At 39.7% G+C, this 22,235-nt stretch overlaps 1 protein-coding gene across 1 annotated transcript in view; it reads right to left on the reverse strand.

Moving 5' to 3' along the window:
- Positions 1-4,673: 4,673 nt before the first annotated feature.
- The window catches only part of BTBD1 (BTB domain containing 1), a 26,437-nt gene continuing 8,875 nt past the window's right edge, over positions 4,674-22,235 (reverse strand). Inside the window, exons 2-8 of the mRNA XM_026648314.2 lie at positions 17,320-17,476; positions 16,575-16,680; positions 11,098-11,295; positions 10,631-10,823; positions 9,960-10,047; positions 7,800-7,946; positions 4,674-5,349 (exon numbers count right to left, since the gene is read on the reverse strand). Of these exons, the coding sequence (XP_026504099.1) occupies positions 5,191-5,349; positions 7,800-7,946; positions 9,960-10,047; positions 10,631-10,823; positions 11,098-11,295; positions 16,575-16,680; positions 17,320-17,476 (1,048 nt within the window). The 3' untranslated portion in view covers positions 4,674-5,190. The remainder of the gene's footprint in view (positions 5,350-7,799; positions 7,947-9,959; positions 10,048-10,630; positions 10,824-11,097; positions 11,296-16,574; positions 16,681-17,319; positions 17,477-22,235) is intronic.

Genomic DNA, 22,235 nt, shown 5'->3' on the forward strand with positions numbered 1-22,235 from the left:
AGAGCTCCTGAATAAATCTGGTTTGCTTCTCCACGCTGGTGTGTCTATTGGTGCGACACACACCAGGCAACGAACCCTGTTGCCCCCCTCGGGCCCTTTGGGCCAGCAACAGGTCTGTGCTGCTTTTCAGTATCACAGTACAACTGATTGCCCACTCCTACAGCATGGAGCTAGGGCCTGGCCCCTGCATTCAGAATCTCCCATAAATTGGGTAGCTGTACCACTGCATGCTCTGTTAGAGCTGGCTAGATAAACCACTCCATTAGCCTTATGCTTCCCCTTTAACCAATGCTGGTTACCTTCTTGTAACCACTCTTTACACAGAATTTTCCCTCTCTTAACACACCTTACTGACAGTTACAACAACATAAGGGCTGCCCTTGAAAATTAGTTTTATCCCCATATTTTAGCAATAATTACATGAAGCAGCTAATACACAGGGGCACTTGCAAACCATAAGTAAAATACGCTGGGTAGCTGCCGCTGCTACAACAAAGCTTTGTCCTTTTTAAAAAATTATGTGTTTACTAGAGCCCTGAGACTCCCTCGTCCAGTGTTTTTTATATCCTTGCAAGACTGGTAGCTAGTGGAGTGGCCTGCTCTTTATTAGTCCTACCTAGAGTCCCCACTCAAGGATCAGGTCCCCATTCTGCTAAGCATGATACAGACAAAGTACGTCCCTATTGCAAAAAGTTCTCACTCAAATTGGCATGGGGGAAAGGGGGGAGAATACATGCAAACTTCGTATAGAAAACAAAAGTCACACTTTGAAACCTAAGTAATCTGAAAAAGGATGGAGGAGTAGGAAAAGGTGTGCAGAATGCACCGTTGGTCTGTGGTAATTTTTATGACTATATGACCAAGCTATTAAGATAGTTAATACATAGCTAGGTGGAGTTATTGGACTGTGTTAATGTATTGGTGCAGTTTAAGGGGAAGGCAAAACAATAACCTAGATAAAGGAACCGCAAAACAAACACTCAGCTCAGTTATTTTATCAGCTATGAAAAGGCAACAGCCAGGTTCCAGAACCAAGAGAAGAAAAGGACTTAATATGGTTAAAAGGACACGTGAAGAACCAGGTTAGATAGAATTTACTAAAACTTGAACAAAAATTACGTTTACTTAAAATCAGATGGATTTTAGACTTAATTTTCTGCTTGCTGTATACCTTTGGCTGAATAAACAATACATTTGATTTGAAAAAATGAATTGGTTTTGAGTCACTTTATTCAGCCACTGGTCACAGAGGGAAAGTTTCTTGTAGGTGCTAAATACAGTCAGGCCTGTCAACTTATCACTGTTGGAAGATGGTCTATAACTCAGGGAATCTAGTCTACAAGTGGCTAAATCAGGGACCAGGGGAAGGGAATTAAACGAAACTTATCATTAAAAGGTGCATTTGAAAAAGATTGCCAAGGGAAAAAGTGTAAACATTTTTCAGAGAAGCTGATTATTAGGTGGTAAGAAACGGAATGATAGTTGAGCACAGGTAGTAGTCACAATAAGTTAACAGAGGAAGGAGGTGGAGCACAGCCAACTCATGAAGGAACTCAAATGTAGACAAGCTGATGGTCAAAAGAAGACAGTGGAATGGGCGGAAGGTGACAGAGTAACAGGCAGAAAGGAAGTAGAAGCATTCTAAATAGACCTGAGGGGGGCAAGATTACAGTAGCCAGGATAGAAAGGAAGAGGTGGCTACAGAAGTGAAGACATGAGATGAGCCATGGTGTGCAGTATAATAAATACAAAGCTGGCAGGAGTTTGCTATACTTAATACTACCCAAGTGGTTGTGCACCAGTTTACCCATTTGTAAAACTGGCATATAGCATCTGTGACAAAAGCAGAAAGAGGCTGAATTAATTAACATTTCTAAAGCACTTTATCAGATGAAAGACACTTTGGAAGTGCACTAAAGCCTGGTGCCCACCCCAAGAATTACCTCATACCAAATGAGCACAGGTGGAAAACAGATTTTAATTACCAGGTAGCAGTAATCATAGGCTTAAACATGTTTTAATTTTCTACTGTAATGCCTATATGATGCAGGCATTAAGTTATATTAGTCACAGAAGAACCACTGCAAAACTTACTAACAATCCTCAACAAATCATCCAGAAGATCACTAGCAATAGTCTTTATCCTACTCACCAGCTAAGCCTTGAAGATTTGGAAAGAATAAAAGGAAAGATGACTCCCTCTACACCAAAGGCTTCCTCTAGAATACATAAGCACAACTTTGCTATTGCATTCTACATGCATGATCATTTAACTCACAAAATAGATGGAAGTGGATTTGTCAAAGTTGGCACAAAGATACTCAGGTGGGTAACTAAGAGGTATTTACTATTGCAGTAGCAGACCATGACAAGCATTAGAGTAAAGGTATGAGAAACAGTACTTGTGACTGGCATACATGGATTTATTTTTAATTCAATAGTTAACCCTCTATTTTGCATTAACTTTTAAGGTTTTTTTCTTTTCTTTGTTTTTGCGATCTTCAGTTAGGAACCACAAGAAGATACATACACTTAAGAGTTGGGGCAATAGAACAAAGAATACTGAAAACTTTAGTAACCCACTTTACAAGATGTTTTGGTCAGGTTTTTTAAGCTAACTAATGACTTTCATAGGAGAAATGACACATTAGCTCTTATATTTAATTTCAGTGCCAAACAATGTACTTAAGTAATTCATCACTTGCCAGACAGGAAAATAGAAATAATTCAGCTAATAGATTATCAGAGAAATAGGTATTGAAGAAAATACATTTTTTAAGTAGTTACTGTCAGCATGATAGAACTAGATGAGATTTCTTAGCACTTCTCAGTGATTCATCTTTCAATAGCTTATTACGTTTCAAGGTAGGCTAATGCTGAATATTCAACATTATCCTATGGTTCTACTCTAGATGCATTTTCTCCAGTCCTGAACTGTACATATTAATGACTTATCTTTGTAAGTAATAAGAGTAACACTAAGGAGGAAGGGAAATTTCCAACCTGATAATTAGGCTTCTGTGAGTTCTTCTATATCAGCCTAACATTTTTCCATCCAGCAGCTAGAGAAGGAAACCCCACTTTTGTTAATGTCTCTGCCTCTACATAGCAGGCTGGCTGCTTGCATGTTACCAATTATATTCACCACTGCTAAAAATATTATGATTTAAAGGACAATTAAAAGGAGATCTAATAGACACACACCGTTTTCCATACCCTAACATAGGAAGTCTGAAAGAAAACTGATGATGTCCATTCTTATTACTCACCACCAAACTAAAGAACTACCAAGCCAATACCAGCTCATTGGCTCAGCAGAGCTTTGTAGTAATGATCAAGGACTGAATATAGTAAGTCTCAGCTCAGGTGTATTTATCAGTACACCAATTATTTTTAAAAGACAGTATAATTTGAAAGCAACTGTAGAATGCTCTCCCCAGCTCTAGCGGTCAGGCCTGTAAATACAGGTTAGACCAAAAAAGGTGAAATTCAAGAGCACAAAGGTAACAGAAGTCATGGTTTACACAGTTACTGTTGCATTTCTCTTTTCGCCTAATATATATTGGCTAAGGCAGTGACAACTGTTTATTAGTATGTCACAGGACTTCAGTGACTTCAAATATCTATATCTAGACATATGGCACTAGGAACAGCAATCTAAAGGAAGTTTTTCTTTTAAGTTCAACTGACATGCATTTCACTTAACCACAAAAAAGCTTATTTAAACTAAAGAATTGCACGTTTTTTGAAGAACCTTTATTTACACTACATAGTTTAACTGAAGTCCTCTTACATTGCTATTAATGCCATTTCAACTTTAAAGCGGCTCTAATTCTACCTCAGTGGTTACTGTATGTATTTTAAAAAAATTACAAGACTTTTGTGCAAGCAAAAAATGATACGGGATTTCACTTATTCTAAGCTCACTTTAAAATAAACATACTATATGATCTAAATACTCCTTATTTATCTGCTCAGATAACATTAGTGGCATTATAAATAAAGTCAAAAGTAAGTGTACACACTGTACCATACCTATGCTAGTAATGAGAACATTAGGGAAACAGTCATTGCTTTCAACTACATACTAATTTCTTTTGGTATGGTTTGTAGGAGTGTACAGGATCCTGTGGAGTGAATGGGAATTTTCACACTTTGGCTGTTTAAACAACTGCAGAGAATGCTGCAGAGTATACTGACTGATCATCTATGTACATTTATTGCACCTTTCAATTGGCTGCACTGCCTCATACCCACTTGTAGATATTCTCTGGAACTAAATGCACAAACAGATAACGTTAAATCAGATCAAGATTTTAGTGTTGGTTAATGCTTGAGCATCCAGGTCCTAGAATACTATTAATAGAAGTCTTGTATTTTCATATCTTCACATTATACATTTTTGCAGGCATATTTATATACAATAGTCATCACCATACCAACTTACACGCTCCAGTACATTACTATAAAATACACATTTCTGAATGAAATCAAGACCATTGAAGTATTGTACATTGCAGATCTCAGCTATAAGTATGTGCTATATTTCTTTAATACAATTCCAGATACTGTTTACAGTGTTAACCCAGGTATTTCTTCATGGCTCATTTAATTTAAAAAAAAAAAAAAAAAAAAAAAAAAAAAAAAAAAATCCAGTTTTGTTGATGAAAAAAAAAAAAAAAAAAAAGTTGTCACTTGAGTCCATAATGGTCATTGCAAGAGTATTTTAGAGGGAAATGCAAGTCTGGGACAAAGTAATATAGCTATTGCATTTTTAAAGAAGAAAAATAATATACCAAAATTCCATAACAAACAAGGAGATCAAAGAAGAATTTCACCAAATGCTGAAGACAATGTAAGGAGTCAGGAAGTAAATAAACCAACAAAACACAAGATAATGTTTAAAATACCTTTACAATATAGAGTACTTCTTACTTTCAATGTTTTGTGAAGGTAAAAAGGAACTACATCTGTTAACTTATTGATATCCTGCCAATAATCATGGCGAGAAAAATAGATTTTTCTGGTACCTCCTATAAGAAATGTTCTAGTTTCATAGTACATATGAAGAGATTATATATTTATGTAATTTCATAGAATTTAATCATGGTCACCAATAGCAAGTACTTTATGCCAATGTCAGTCTATACATTGCTACTTGTATTATCTGAGATGAACTATTCTGTGTAATTATGTATAAAATATTATTTCTGGTATTTGTCCATCTTCTATCGATGTACCATTGTTGTTACCGGGTGAACTAGAGAAGGAAAAGCAGGTTTTGCTAGCAGTGGGAGATTCATGGATTACTTTCTTCAATCCTTTCGTACCATAATGGGAATCAGGACCCTAATATAAACAACAAAAGTAGTTAAGTGAATTGGAGAAAATGTAGCTATTTAGTGAGCAGAAAGATTTAATATATATAAAGTTATAACAAGCTCTAGCATTCCTTTAGTCTCTGGTACCTCTGGAGAACCTTGAATTGTATTAGTCTAGCATGTATTACCTAATACAATTCAAGGTTCTCCAGAGGTACCACAGACTAAAGGAATGCTGGAGTTTGTTATTACCTTTGAAAGGAGAATTCAGACACCAACTTGTCTGCTCTTCATCTGGCAACTAATATGCCAGAATGTTTTTACTGTGTGTATTTACTATGTAAGCCTATACTAATATTTAAAGTGTTTGAAATTTCTGGTATGCAGATTTGTGAAATTTCATACAGTAACTCCTCACTTAATGTTGTAGTTATGTTCCTGAAAAATGCAACTTTAAGTGAAACAATGTTAAACTAATCCAATTTTCCCATAAGATTTAATGTAAATGCGGGGGCGCGGGGATTAGGTTCCAAGGAAATTTTTTTGGGGCAGACAAAAGGCATTATATACTGTACAGTACTGTACTGTGGTGGGGAGGTGCCCCTGGCTTACCCCACACAGGCACTGCCCGCTGCAGACAATGAGGCAGGCAAGGACGCTAGGAAGCACCTTGCGCAGCAGCAGCTTCCCCCCAGAAGAATATGTGCTGACTTTGCCAGGGGATGCTCCAGGCCTGCCTCTTCCCACCCCCACTCCACCTCCTCCATGGAGCACGCCGCGTCCCCACTCCCCCCCCCCTTCCTCCCAGCGCTTCCCTGCCACCAAACAGCTGTTTGGCAGCACCTAGGACTTCTCTCTGTCCAGCTTTCAAGGGGAAAGCGCTGCTTCTCTCTGGACGCTGGCTGCACGGCTGCCCCTGCTCCTCCTGAGTCCTCCGGCCCCTGCTCGCAGGACGGCATTCCGAAAGAGGATTTAGAGCTGCAGGCCAGGTCCTGGGGCCCCCTTAGCCCAGGGCCCTGCAGCCCCTAAAGCCCCTGCATTCCGGGTAGCCCTGCCTGCCGGGGAGGGGGGCAGCTTCCCCGCTCCCTCCCTCCCAGAAAGTCCTAAGAGCCGCCAAATAGCTGTTTGGCGGCAGGGGAAGTGCTGGGAGGGAGGGAGGGAGGGAGGGAGGAAGGAAGGGAGGGGGAGGAGGCGGAGAAGAGGAACTTGTGCAATGCTCCCTTGTAAAATCAGCCAAGCAACGTTATAAGGGAGCATTGCACAACTTTAAATGAGCATGTTCCCTAATGGAGCAGCGACTGAACTTCGAAACAACATTAAGCGGGAGGACGTTAAGTGAGGAGTTACTGTATTTGATTTTTGGATAATTAGATTAGCCCTACCCCCGCCCCCCCCCAACATGAACTCTTAGTAATGGACAAAGCAGCCTATTATGTTTAATGGAGGACTTTTAGAAGAGATAATACGCATAACAGCTAAACCTGAGCTTAAGAAAATTTAAAACATTTTTTGAAGTATATCATTGATTAGAAGGAAGAAAAATACAGTTAACACAAAGGATAGATTCGAGTTTTGATGCAAATTTCCACTAATACTATATTACAAATGCACATTTTCACCTCTGCAAGTAAACTAATAGCTTCAAAATTGCATCCAAAGTAACATTTTTAAACAATAAGACAAAACAAACCCGCCCCCCCACCCGCAAAAAAAAAAAAAAAAAAAAAGTGCACCTCTTAGGAGATTCCCACCTTTATTCCAGCCCCAGTACGTCAAGTACAGAGTTGTGTAGAAATCCCAGGTCTGGCTTAGGGAAGAAATTCCCCAATGCAGGCACTGAGGAAGACAGACGCAGGCTGTCTTCCAAGAGCACTCTCACAAACCATGATGTAGGGGGCATGCCACGGATGGGCTGGGAGCAGGAGAGAGGAGCTGCAATGCTGAGAACGTAGGTCAATGGTTCTCAAACTTTTGTACTGGTGACCCCTTTCACGTAGAAAGCCTGAGTGCGACCCCTTTTTATACATTAAAAACACTTTTTATATATTTAACACCATTATAAATGCTGGAGGCAAAGCGGGGTTTGGGGTGGAGGCGGACAGTTCGCGACCCCCCCATGTAAGAACCTTGTGACCCCCTGAGGGGTCGCGGTCCCCAGTTTGAGAACCCCTGATGTAGGTAGTGCTGCTGCCCATAGGCAGTAGGTGATAGTTACATTGGGATTTGCTCTGGTTCCTGGATCAGCTCAGCTTTGGGAAAGCATAAAGCCACAACAGCTCCACCACCCCCTTGAAAGCCAATTCAAAAACAAGCACTTCAAAGGCAAAACTAGACAATTAAGAAAGAGAGAGAGAGAGAGAGAGAGAGAGAGAGAGTTAGAGGATGTTTCCCTACCAGATAGTTTAAAATTTGGGTAAAATATTGGTTCCAAACAACTTTCCATTATGTTTATTTCTACGCTCTCTTAAGCATGCTTACTTTGAGTGTTGCACAAGCTGTGTAGGAGACCGTTGGCAAAATTTCTATAGGTTCTTTGAACATAACTCTGAATGTATTAGCAGTTCCATCACAACTAAATCCAGTATCATTTTGTCCCAGTGTTTGATTTTTTTCATATTCAATTATCTGCATAAAACAAATAAAATAGAAGTGTCTTTTTACCTGTTAATTAGTTTACAATTTTGAAGAAAACTCTAGTCACAAAAAACCCACCCAAGCATCAACATATATAAGTGTCACATTCTGGGGTACTACTCAGACCAGTGAAGGGTTTTGTCGCTGCCTGCCCTGTAATCCTGGGTGCCTCACAATGCTTTGCTGCTGTAGTTCCCAACCTGGGCCGCTCACAACCAGCCTACCAACATGCAGGTCACACCCTCAGTGTCTGTGTATAGCTGCAGCCCTGGTCCAGCAGCTCTGACCCCAGCTGCTTGCCAGCAAAATGCCAGTCACACACTGGCTTCCATCAGCCTTGGTTACTACTGGCAGGATGACCCCAACAAACTCCCAAGTCCCAGATTTTTCCCAAAAACGTGCGTTCTGTAATGTCCAGCCCTTTCCTGGACAATTCAGATATTAAGGTTTGTTGCTCCTGTAAGGAGTTAATATTCAACAGTTTTGTTACTTTAACTGGAGTTATCGAACAGTTCAGTTTAAACACAGCCTTGGAATACAACAAAAAACAAGATAGGATTTTAAGTGAATTCAAGTATAAGTGATAAAGCTAGAAATGGATACAAGCAAATAAAAATGAAAATGTGTCTAAAGGCCTAAATCTTAATCTAGCAAGTTTGGTTCAAGGCTTTTGTTCAAGATGGCCTTTCTCACTCACTAGTTTGCAGCATGATGGTAACTGACCCTGTCCTCGGTCACGTTCTCTCCTAGTGGCCCACAGGTGCTGGCGCCTTTGTCTTCTTAGGTGAAAGAGAGAACTTCGCGTTCTCTGCCCCTTTCTTTTATATTTCAATGAACGTTGGAAGTAGATTCTTCTGAAGGTTACCATTCAGTGTAAAGTTTATCCAAGCAGTAAGGAAGGTGACATGGGAGTTCAATGGTGAAGGAGGCTCCATGCTTTCTCCCCCGCCCCCACTTGTTTTTTGCTGAAATGCAAATTGTTCTGTTTCCTGCCACCTCTTCCCCCTGCTGTTGAGGACCCTGATTGCTACTTGTATGTAAACTGAGGTAAACACACATTCCTTCCTTTATGATAGGCCTATTTAACAACTTTGGCCTAGACAGACTATCATCATCATACAGGGGGAATTCATAACTTCACATATACTGTTAACTAGATACATTTCACCATGATATTATTGACCAGTGAGTTATTAGTTTTCCCATGGTACCCACAAAGCACATTTTGTACAAAGATTATTACAATGGTGTGTCAGGTGTGAATACAAAGTTGCTTTCAGTCACAATAGGACTACTTACATTAGAATAAGCATTACAGATAACAACAGTTCCCTGTTCCATCCAATTTAACACAAAGGGTAGTACAACCTCAGTAGGGGAAGGCATGTACCATCTGCTTGTGACACAATTAACATCTGGAATTTTAATGAATGGGAATTCACCCCGTCATGCACTGGGAGTAAGAACCAGGAGTGTTGATCTATTACAAAAAAATACCTCCTGGAGAAATACTAACTTTTAAGTAAACCTATACTGCTGTCCAAGACACCTTTAAAGAATAAATATCTTCATAAACAAACAGGTGCTCACTGAAAGATCTAAAAAACACATCACTGAATTCTTCCAAGAATATAGCAATACCTATAGAACTTTATGACTACACAATTCTGTTTTATGTTCATTTTAGCGATTATACTCCGACTACAGATTCTATTAATCTCACCGTTCCCATGTTAATTTTAAGGGGAGAATAGGAATAGCTTGCTAAAAATAAGAAAGTAGGATTCAGAAGTTTAACTTTCTATCTCAGTCACACCCAAGGGACAAACAATAGAATCATATTGTTGAAGTCAATTCACATTTTTATATGCAAATGTGTCATGATCTAGCTGGACTGAATAATTGCTCCATCCCAAATCAAATTCATAGTAAGCCTTATTTAAGTATTGTTCCTTGTACCAAATTTAGTTTCTACTAAGCGGTTTAATTAAAAATATACTATACCTGTATATTGACTTGATAATCTGTGGGTCCATGAATAGATCCATACAATCCAAATCCCACTATGGAAATTCTTCTATTAACTGTGAACCTGACACAGGAGAAAGGCGAGTTATAAATATCACATTTCAACAATAGTCACAGGGCCCTGATCTTGCTCCCACTCAAGACAAGGGAAAGACTCCCATTGATTTAAAAGGTGCTGGATCAAGCTCAGGATATAGTACTATATACAATTAATAAAGCAAACCAGACTTACTGTAAAATGAAGTTTTACTAAAGAGATCGCATCCTAAGACCTCAATTTTACAACTAAAGGCCCCAGTATTCCACAAGGATCATTCTGAAGGACTCAGTATACTGAATAACAAAAATACCTCTATTTTGACCAGCTCTGAAAGGAAACATTTTAACGGATCCAATCTTAAATGTGGCAATACATGTTATCATTAATAAGCTATACTCTAGAATCCACCTAAACTATTTTTCCAGAATTTCCCTTTATTCTCTTTATTTTAAATGATTTTATCTATGAGTGGTGCGCACAGTCTACTTTTTAAATAGACAGTGCAAATGTTGTATCTGTGGTAAATCAGTATGTTACTGCTTTCAGGACTACAAAGCAGCATTTGAGTCACATGTTTTTTTCTCCTTGGACAACTCATGACCAATACCTGATTCGGTCACTTGTTCCGCTGTACCCCCAACGGCTCTCCACTTGCTGGAACCTGTTTATGCTGCATTCTTTTCCTCGGAGGCAGCATCTCGGTCGGTCAATATAATCAACTCTAGGTTTAGGATTGACCGTAAAATGCAAAAAGAGATTTACCACTTCCCGATCTGACAAAATTCCAGACTGAGCAGGACCTAGGAATAGAAGAAGCATGTGTCTGAGAATATGATATGCTTTAACATTTTAATTCTGAATTGTTGTATTTAAATAAACAGTGTAAAGTCCATCATGATTTGTCTCAGATCAGCACAACTTTTGCAAGATGGACTGTTTTGATAGGAAGGAGTGAAATGCATTTGTTACTAACAGGGTAGTTGTGAAAGGTTTGTAAAGTTAGTCCATTATTAGCATAGTGTGTTTCTCTGAATTACATTAACATATTAGTAAGATAAAGTAACCCACAGTTACCTGCTGCAAACTCTTCAATAGTCATTAGTGGAAAACGGATTAGAGATAGAGCTTTTCCAAGCACTTTCTGTTTGTTTCCTGACGTCACAGGCAGCTGCTGTCTTTGACACTCTGCTTCTGCCCAGCGAACAACAGCTCCAAAGAGTCTACTTTCTCGAATACTAAGTGTGTCTCTTTCTAGTACTGCACACAGTGTGTCTAAAAAAAAAAAAAAAGTTACTAATAAATTTAGGTCAATTTTCTCCTTTCATAGCAATTTCTGTCTTTACATATGTTAAATCATCTTAAAGTAGTTTTTAAATTATACCACTTCAGTTAAGAATAAACTATTTGATTAAAGAGCCCAAACTACTTTAATATAATAGTAAGAGATTGAATATACATGTAAGAGATCTGTTTAAGGACTAAATAAATTTATTGCAAAAAACCCCACCACAGATAAGACAGTTTTGTCTTACGTGTAAATCAGTCTTCTGGAACAGTGTACAGCATCCAATCCAACAGGTTTTGTCCTGCCCGCCTCCTTCTAAAAAACAGCATATGAACTTTCTTCTTGATTCCTAAGACTAGGACTATATATAGGTATAGATATATAGTGCCAAACTGCTGCTCTCATGTCCCAAAGAGTATTTCCAAAGCTAGAGCAAGATCAAGAAAGGAAGTGATCAAGCAGATTGGTGAATGTACAACTATGGGAAAGCCAAATTACTCATAATATAAAGTTGTCCTCATTTGAGTGTCCATCTGCCAATCTGGATCAACTATTGAAATGCAACAACCAGCAGAATGCACAAAAAGAAAAAAGTGACAGTGTAAGGATATATTAAAGTGATCTTTTAAACAGATAGACATATGGCATCCAAAAAATTAAAAGCAGTACTAAGTATTCCAACTCTTTTTATATACACATCTCAGATTTAGTGAAGATCAGTGGGACAATTTAATTCCTGGCTTTGCAGACCTCTCCACATGAAAGTCTGTTGTTCTTCACACAGGACCTATTAAAATAGGCACAAATCTATGTCAGGAATCTTGCTGATACTAGAAAAAGCTGCTCTGATTGCCATCTAACATGTGACCATAGATAACTTGTCCTTTTTTTGTAATCTCTGTAAATGAGACCACATCCAATTTCCTAAAGAAAACTGTTTCTGTGGAAAAGGGTAATCACTTGACATCCAGAGAATGTAGTTGCATCTACTTAGACTGGAAGAATGTCCTGATTTAGGTCGAAAGGCACATTATTTATTATTTATACTGCAGTAGAACCTGGTAATGGACCAGGCCCCCATTGTGCTAGGCGCTGTACAAACACAGAACAGTTCTGTAGAGAATTTCAAGAAACATTTTCCTGTAGTCTTGATATGATTTAAGGTTTATATGAACCTAGCCCCACCAAGAATAGCAGCAGTAGTTGAGATTCCAGAACCTAAAGATGACTAGAGGTGTTCCCAACTGAGATTCTTCCTTCTAGTCTACTAACTAGTCACCCAAAGTAGGGATTTCACGATCCAATCGGGAAGGAAGGATTACCTGGAGAGGGACTCCTAGCGTTCACAGCTGAGCCCACAAAGACTTGAAGAGGGTGCAGAACAGATAACTGGACAATATCTAAACCTGAGAACATAAGACTGAATAGTTGAAGGCCCTGACAGTTATGTATATACTATGTAGGAGTTCCCAAACTAGAATGATTGAAACAGCTCTGTCTAGAGAAGAGAATGAGGGAGACAATGATATGAAAACCAACCCCTGGGTGAGAAAGCCCTGCCATAAAACAAGGGAGTTTTTTTTCCTAAAGTAATTTACACAAAGAAATTTACGATTTTTTAAAGAAGTTAAAAAAAGTTTCTTCATTGTTTACCCAGCTTTGCACTTTATGAATAGGACCTGTGAATTTTTTCTAATAAACTATTTGAAAATTTACCCAGCTCTCCTCCCCGTTTATCAAAAAAGACACAACAGGTATGTAGAACTGATGTTTTGAACAAGATTTATTGGAGCTGTTTCTAACTGTTTGGACTTGAAAGAAACATATTCAGATAGTGGAAAAATCAGATTACCTTCCTCCTTAAGGGCTGTTATTACAATACCCTGAGTATGGAGAAAACATTGTAGGTGCTAGATGGAAAGGATCATGTATTGGAAACAGTCCCCGTCCAGGTAGAATGAAAGAAACTTGTGAGAAGTTGGAATGAGCACAAGCAAGCAGTTGCACAAATCCAAACACAACAAGTTTAAGGAGAGGGAGGTGCAATTTTCTTTTCTTTTTTTTTAAATAAGGCCAGACTATCCATCCTCAATCTGAACTTTCTTCCTTGCACTCTAGCTGATTTTGAAACAAGTCTTGGACATAAATTCCATCATGACTGTCTCTCAAACTGGATTGACAAAGCAGCTGGATCCTGAGTGAATACCGATATAACTCATCTCTGGCCAGATCATGCCTGCACATGGGAGACTGTAGGCCACAAAGGGTATGTTTAAACCACAATGTACGCCCTGAATTAGCAGAATTTGAGTCAGCAGACTTTGGCTTTGTTAACCTAGGGCTTGAGCATCTACACACTCATTTGTAACCCCAGATTAAGAACTGTTGGAACCCTGGGTCTCCAGCATCTATGCTGCATTATGTGGGTTTGAGTCCAGCCATACATATCCCAGACTTCCTAGCAGGGCAGGAAGTATAAGGGCCGGGCCCTGCAGCTCAGCTGGGTTCAGACCAGGGAAGGAGCCAGATGTCCTTTCCAGGGAGCTGAACTACCTGTGGAGCCCATGGTTAGCTGCAGCAGACGATGACAACATTTCTAAGCCAGCCTGGAGAAAAGGCAAGCCATGGTCCCAGGAGACGGAGGAACCGGGAGAGGAAGCACAGAGTGAGCCGCCTGGCACAGAGAGGGGGAACCAGGTCCCAGTCACTGCAGAGAACAACCCAACCAGACGCCAGTAGGAAGCAGCCCAGGAAAACGAGACTTTGGGTCTGTTGTGTTGCCGGGAGACGAGGCAGTGACCTCATGTTTCCCTGCTGGCCCCACGATGGGATTACCGGTTGCTTCAAGGGTCCTGGGCTGGGATCCGGTGGAGCAGGGTGGGCTGGGATCCACCTTACCCCAGCCACGCACTCAGGGCTGGGCAGGCACTAATCCCTAGGCCAAGGGGCCTAAGCCATTGCCTGCTTGTTTGCTCAGCCTATGCCCAGAAGGCCTGAGTCCTTGTCTATTTAACAGTTTAGCCCTCAGGCAGGAGCCCCAAGCCACAGACTTCTTACTGGCCCAGCCCCGATCCTGGAGACTGGAGCTACCATGTGCCAAGGGGCTCAGCTGCAAACCAGGATGACTGGTTGCCCGCATTCAAGTTTGAGCACCAATTCCCCACCGCCAAAAGGGTGCCCCGGAAGAGATCCAAGGAATCTTACGCCACCAAACTCAACTGTCCAAGGAACAAAAAGTCAGCGTTTGGGATTGTGGAATACTTTTGGCAGACTCCCAGAGCATTAGTCCAGGGGGGCTGCGTCTACATTGCAACGCAATAGGGCTTGAACCCAGGGTCCCAGCTTGATTTAGGCTCTAACTCTCCACCCCTGTGCGGTCCAGGACCCTCAGTCAGAGCCCTGAATTAGGGCAATTTGCATGTAGATGGACGGATGTTAGGTTTCAGCCTGAGTTCAAACCATGAGCTTACATTGCAATTAGATGTATTTCAAATGTAGGGCAGAGAAAGAGGCAATTAGTAAGAGAGGAAACCCTGTAGTTGAAAGTTAGCAATTTTCAGCAGTAGTAAGTCAAAGTCTGAGAAAGCATGCAGCTGCACTAGCTGCAAAGGCAGGATTGTATTTATACAGCACTCAAAGGCATGCTGTGTGCTTTACAGACAGAAAAGAGGAAAGGTTCCTGTTCCAGACAGTCTGCATGCTAGACAGACAACATATAAACTATGGCCAGCAGGATAAAAAGATGCAGACAAGAGTGTTATGTTCTTAGCACTTATTTTCTTGTTTATAAATGTATCCCTTAGTTTTATATGCAGGTATAATCTGAATCAATTTGAACCTCATTTACTCACTGTTTAATCTTTTTCTGAATTCCAATTAATCATCTATTCCCCCACTCCAAGAAAAATACATGAGTTAATCTTAGTATAGAGTCCCATTTGTTTCTTCCTTCCCTGGCCTCTAGCAAAATAAGCTTTAGTCCCATCTTTTTCTTGTGTACCTCATACACCATGGTTATTTCCTCTCCCTTACCTCTACACAGACACTCTTCTTAACGCTTTGCTGAGGTTGGTTGTGATGAAGTCAATGGTGTCAGGTAATGTACTGCTTCTCCTGCCAATAGTCTGTTCCCTCCTGGGAGTCTAGGCTCGAGCCCACTCATAGGTTGGAAGCTGATGTCAGTCTGGGCTATTTACAGTACTAAGTTTAGTCAAGAAGAATATACATATGCTGCTTTCATAGCTGAAAGTAGGCAGGACCAGCCCAGTAGTTGAGCGGGATTGGCAAATGGACACTCGAAGAAGAGTAATTTAACCATAATGCTTCAACTAAAACTGAACATGCAGCAAAAGGTATTTACAAAACCAATTTCTCTTTTTTTGCCATATTGGCAGCAATTTTTTGATAAATCCAATGATGGGCAGTACTAAATCACAGTAGTGACCTAAAGCAAAATTAGAGACAGTACTATAAATATGGCATATATAGTTAAAACAGGACCAAATCAGATAGAAATCTGGAGTGTTTTCAAGTCAACAGACACTCAAGCTTTTTTTAGTATTTTCTCACAGATTTAATCAGACATCACACACAAAGTATTATTGTAACAGAAATGTATAGTGAAAATTCAAAAAAAAATTTCAAAGATACCTGAAGATGCAAAAGTAACAACATTCGCAATAAGGTAAAACTGATTTTTTTTATGCATTTAGAGCTTGTATTCAAACTTATGTTACTCAGTGTTTCTTCTGCAGCGATAAAAAAAATGAGTGCACTACAGTGGCCAAAATAATACTGTACCACTAAAATTCCTACACTAATTAGACAATATAGACTAGCATATAAAAATGTTTGCTTCATCTTTCAAAATGGTATTGAGGTAAAATCCTTGTACTTTTACTAAAGTTCTAACTAGTTCTAATCAATGTGAGCATAGATTTTTAAACCAAAAATCTGATCCTAAACCTGTCAAGTTAAAACACCAGTTTCAACATTCTGTGATACCTGTAAACCACTATGTTACAAGAGGGTCAACTATTAAAATGGTCAAGTTAAACAAGTCAATTGGGACTAATTTATTTGTTTAGATGGCTAAGCCTTTTAGCAGAGTTCTCTAATGTGATGATTTTTATATATGGGAATCTTTTAGAGCCTATATATTGAACATGTTTCAGTGCAAGCTTTGGGTACACTGTTTAACAATGCAAATCAATACAGTTCTTTTACAAAGTTTAAATACATATTCTGGTAATAGAAGGCAACTTACCTATGTCAATATCAGTAAAACCTTCTGCACTTATTGCATCCATTGTACTTTTGTCTATAGTGTCAAGACAAAGACTAGCAAGCTGAGGTTCATCAAATAATCGAGCCTATGGAGATAATATATTGTTAAACAGACAAATGGTATGACTGTGGTGTTGCAACCAACAGATTTATGAAGTAACCCAAACAAACAAGTTTTTACTCCAGAATAATGGATACATTCTATTTAGACAGCCTCAATTTACCTTTCCAGTATTCCTTGAGTTTGTGTCAAACAGCCCTTGAATGATGTACTTCATTAAGAGTTTTTGTATCAGATTTCTCCAATTCTCCTTCCTGAATAATAATATTACACTGCCAAAGATAAATCTCTATATTTGAAATTGCAAGTCAAAACTACAATACTGGATCAAAATAGACAATGTTCTCAAAGAGCCTCAGATTAATTCATTAGAATATTAATATTAATAGCACTGAAGAGAGAACAGACCTCATGTTTATATGATATTCCAATAACTATATAAAAATACGTTTATTTACAAAGCCCTTTTCCTTTATATTATTTCATACTCAAGAAGCTGAGTGACAAAGCTGCAATAAGATGCTTGCAAAAAGACTGATATGCTGCACAGATATTTCTACCACAGACTAAACTACCTAGACCTCTAACATTGTGTAAAATATTAGCTCTTGGGGGGTGATTTATTAAACAATATTTTCATAAGCCAACATTTTATTCAGGTTACCTGGGTAAGAAGCATAAAGGCATTATCTGCTCTAAGGTGTTTAGTGAGAAATTCCACACAATGTGCTTCCAAGGCTGGGACTGCATACTTCTTGGCAGTGTAGAGAGTAGTCATAACTGTTTCAGGACCAATCTGAACTTCATCTGAATAAAGAAACCTGGAAATAATACAAAAATACAGAAGGATAAAAGGGATATAACTGAGGCAGAGCTGAACATACCAACTAAATTTAAGAACATGATTAACAGCCTCTTTGTACTGACAAAACAAATTAAAGAAGTGCACTAAAAAAGTTTGGTACTAGTTAAGATGTGGCAGCATGTTAGCTTATGAAAAGCTAATGCCATTCGATCTGCATAAGAAGTGTAACACTCCCTAAAACTAATCTTGCTGTACTGGTTTATTAGATATGTACAGCCAGTGAAGAGTAGCTGAGCTGGCAAAATTACTTTTAATTCAGATCTGGCTCAATAGCAAGAACATCTTCAATTTGAGTATCAATACCTCTATTCCCATACCACTGCTCTCAATTCAAAGAAATTGCACACTATCCATCCAGCCATGAGGGGACACAAATCAAGGACTTCCACTGCGATAACATCTTAATTCTAAGTCAGCATTTTCCCTCTGCAGGAAACTAATATTTCAGCTAATGACCTCTATTTTTTCGACAGAGACTGCCACAGGCTGAAACTCTGACCTGCTTCCATTGTTTTTGAGAATGCAGGATAGATTGGTGTTTAAATGGTAGCAATGAATCAAGAGACAAAAAGTATGCACCAAAGGCAGCAAAGCCAGCTTTCCTGAAAGCTGTTACTTGTTGAGATGAGACAGGAGTATTGATTCTAAGATACCAATCACTGGGGGTGGGAATTGTTTGTTTTTTAAAATCTGTTATTGACCTGAAGAAAGTATTTCCAAGTCTGTCACTACTGCATCTCTAATTTCCAGGAAAGTTAATCAAAACTGCTCTATTGGTTACAGAAATACACAAAAAAGATTTCTGTATATTACAAGTTATTAAAAAACCCACCAATATTGGTTTAAACATAATAATTAAGAGGCATACTAACAGAGGCAGGAATTCCTACGTCAAGACTAAAGACTAGTCTGCACTAGAAGTGCTACAGCAGCGCAGCTGCACCGATGCAGCCATGCCACTGTAGTGTGTCTGGTGAAGATGCTCTATGCCAACAGGAGAGAGCACCATCAATATAACAAAACCACCTTTTGACTGGTGGTAGCAATGTCTCCTGCCAACATAGCACTGTCCACAGTGGCGCTTAGGTTGGTGTAATTTACATCACTCATGGGCTTGGCTTATTCACACCCTTGGGAAACAAATTATACTGACATAACCTGTAGTGTAGACAAGCCCTAAGCCTCCTTTTTCCCCTCGTTATTTTGGTTTCGTTAAATATCCATTATTTTACCTCACGCACTATTCTGAGACTCCTGCAACAATGAGGCACAACAAGGTGCTAAACCTAGAACGTAAGCAGGTAACGTAATTCCCAGGCTTTGTCACAACCATAATAATCTAATCTCCTTGTTTAAAAACCAACATTTTGTCCCTCTTAACATATTTTTCAATGTACTTAAAAATATACAATGCTTTTCTGGTGCTTACTTTAATATAAAAAGTGTGAGAAAGAAGCAGATAGGTTCCTATATTGTGTATACAAACCTGAAAGTCTATGGGGCCTATGAAAAAGTAGTTGAGAACTGTTGGCACTCATGAAACTAACGTAGCTGCTACCATGCTCTAGATCGGCAATTTGATAATTTCTTCATGGGTAAAAGGTGTCAAAGGGATCAACAGGTTACCTCATTTCATATTGGTTTTAGGTCAACATGTAGCAACTGCTAAAAAATCCAGACTCTCCAACAGTAGGCAGCTATCTAGTAATACCATTTGATTAATAAACTTAAAAAAGGAGACTGCAGAATTGATGGCCCCATACTATAGCCACAGAGCTAATGAAAAATGGACAGCACACATCTTAGCTCGTCCTTTCATGTCAGCTTATATGCTTTTAATAGGTACTAACAAAAGCATGATTTGAATTAGTCCGTAACATAGGCCATGTAGGGCTAGTCTACACTACCCACCCGGATCGGCGGGTAGAAATCGATCTCTCGGGGATCAATTTATCGCATCTCATCTAGATGGATAAATCGATCCCCAAATCGACGCGTGTACTCCCACCTCGTCAGGAGGAGTAAGCGCTGTCGACGGGGGAGCCGCGGCGGTCGATTTGCCACCATCCTAACAGCGGGGTAAGTCGAATAGGATATGTCAAATTCAGCTACGCTATTTGCGTAGCTGAATTTGCGTATCTTAAATCGATTCCCTCCCCTCTCCCCCCTCCCCCAGTGTAGACCTAGCCGTAATAAAACTTTGGAGTTATTTCATAAGCACTGTAGACAGATACTTTTGTATATACGATAAAGATTTGGCAAGCCAGTTGCCAGGAATGGTGGAGAGGAAGGGGATGATTGGAACAAACGGTTTGCTGTGCTGTGCAAAGGGGGAAGATAGCGGGAGCAAGGTAGCAACCTGGAATTTCCCCGTGTCATGGATATATTTCGTTACTGGGACTCAGGGCCCTAGGCTAGTACCCTGGTTGAGGGATTATGTCAGAAGGAAAGGGAAACAGCTGGAAACAAAGAACAGCTGAAAATGATTTTGGGAAACAGTTTGACTGATTTTGTACAGGAGCATGATAATGGTCTCTGGAAGCCTGAGAGCTTTACTGGTCCTGGAGCATTCCTGCAGCTTTGTAAGGAGATGGTAGTGATGGTAATAAATAAAGAGAAAGATCAGTTAAAGGCAGAAAGAGAGGAGTTAAAGAAAGATAAAATTGAGAAAGACAAAGACATCCAGGCTGAGTCAGACACCTTCTGTGCTCAGATAGTGGCACGGCAGACGCAGGGGTGTGACAGTGAGCAAGAGAGTAACAGGCTGGAGCAGGAAGTGTCTGGATTGAAACAGCAGACAATGGAGAGTGATAAGAAGATTTTAAACTACAAATTAAGCAGCTGATTTTTTAATTTAAAAATAAAATAGCTCATTTTGAAAAATCCTTCTAATAGGAGGTGGATTTTTTTTTTAAATGACTAATATCAAGCTTATACAAAAGATTTTAAACTTTAGCAGATTTAAATATTGTGGCGTTAGTGAGCGTTACTGTAACAGAAAAAACATTTTGGGTTACTCATTTAGTACAGCTTCTATAAGCACATTCATTAAGTCATGGCTGGCTTGGGTGTATATTTTTTAACTTTACTGCTTAGAGCTTTATCCACATAACACAAGAGTAAGAGTTTCATATCAGCTTGGTAGACTTGGGCCGCTCTGAGAATATACTCCTAAGAATCAGCCACCATAGTCCAAAAAAGAATTCAGCAACTTGTAGCAATGAAGTATCCAATATAACCAAATACTTTTAGAGTGAGGAAATTTAATCCACACTAGGATAGAAATGTCAACATACCAATATATGATTTATGCTTCTTTGTTTTGTCTATATTAGGAAAAGTTGGGTGCATAATTTCTTATCTGAATGTTTCTAGTGTGCACATATCCCTTTATATCTAGAAAGTCTTTTTTTCCCCCATCACAATGCCTTTTGTGGGATTTTCCTGAGACAAGCAATAAAGCATTTTGAATAAATTCTTAATGTTCAAAAATGCTGAGTTAGAGAATAAAGAGGCAGGCACAAGAACTATTAAAAAATTGCAAAACAATGAGTCACTTGAAGATATGGGTCAATGATCCTGGAGCATTTCCACAGTACCCCTCCTTTTCCAGAATGGGAAAATCTGTCTGAGTGGCTTGCTTCTGAAGAATCCCTCTGCTTGTGTGTGTAGGGCAGTAGTTCTGAAACTTTGTATGTTGCAGCCTTCTATTTGTTACATGTCTGAACTTGCCCTCTGCATATCCTTTTCTGCCTCTCACTTTTCTATAAATATCTTTCTTTTTTTATCCATTTTCTAAGTACAAAAAATTTTCAGATAAAACTGTATTTCCTCAATACCTCTACTTTTCTCTGCCTCCAGTTTTCAGCCTCTCTCTCGCAAAGTTCTCTCCCCATTCGCCCTCTCTTCCCCAGGTCCTGCATTCTCTCATTCCCTCTTTCCCGGTTTATACCTTATTGTCTCTTCCTGTAAGGCTTCAATGTCAATTTTCTCTCCCCCAGTGTATAGGTAAGAATGTGAGAAAATGTTCAGAGGCAATTATTTTATAAAGGAAGCAATTGAGATCACTAAGTCCCCCAGACCAGATCATTTCCTTAAAGAGAACCTCCACCGAAAATTTTTCAAGGGAGTTTATTAGGCCCCCAGCAATCAGTTCTGTGGACACTGGTGAATTTTATCTTCTTAGAACGCAAGAAAAAAAGCAGAGAACCCTACCTAAACTCACCAGGATGCACACAAAATCATCCCAATGGTCCCCCAACCACTGTAGTTGCTTTGCAAGAACTCTTTTGGTCCTTGTTTAAAAAACCCAACAGTCAAGAGAAATATTGGATGGTAAGTCAACAAAGAGCAAGTCTACAGTACAGTGCTACATTGGCACAGCTGCACCGTTGCTCTCCCCTTTGGCATAGGTATTCCACCTCCGTGAGAAGTGGAAGCTATGTTGGCGGGAGAGCATCTCCAGCCGACACAGCATTGGTGTGGACAGTGCTTAGGTTACTGTAACTTTTTCACACCCCTGAGCAACGTAACTTACATTGACTTAAGCCAGGGGTCGGCAATGTTCGGCACGCGGCTCGCCAGGGTAAGCACCCTGGCGGGCCGGGCCAGTTTTATTTACCTGCTGACGCGGCAGGTTCGGCCGATCGTGGCCCCCACTGGCCACGGTTCGCCGTCCCGGGCCAATGGGGGCGGCGAGAAGCCGCGGCCAGCAC

This window comes from Terrapene carolina, unplaced genomic scaffold (assembly GCF_002925995.2).
Source record: "Terrapene carolina triunguis isolate 2854851 unplaced genomic scaffold, T_m_triunguis-2.0 Scaffold67, whole genome shotgun sequence".
Taxonomy (NCBI): domain Eukaryota; kingdom Metazoa; phylum Chordata; order Testudines; family Emydidae; genus Terrapene; species Terrapene triunguis.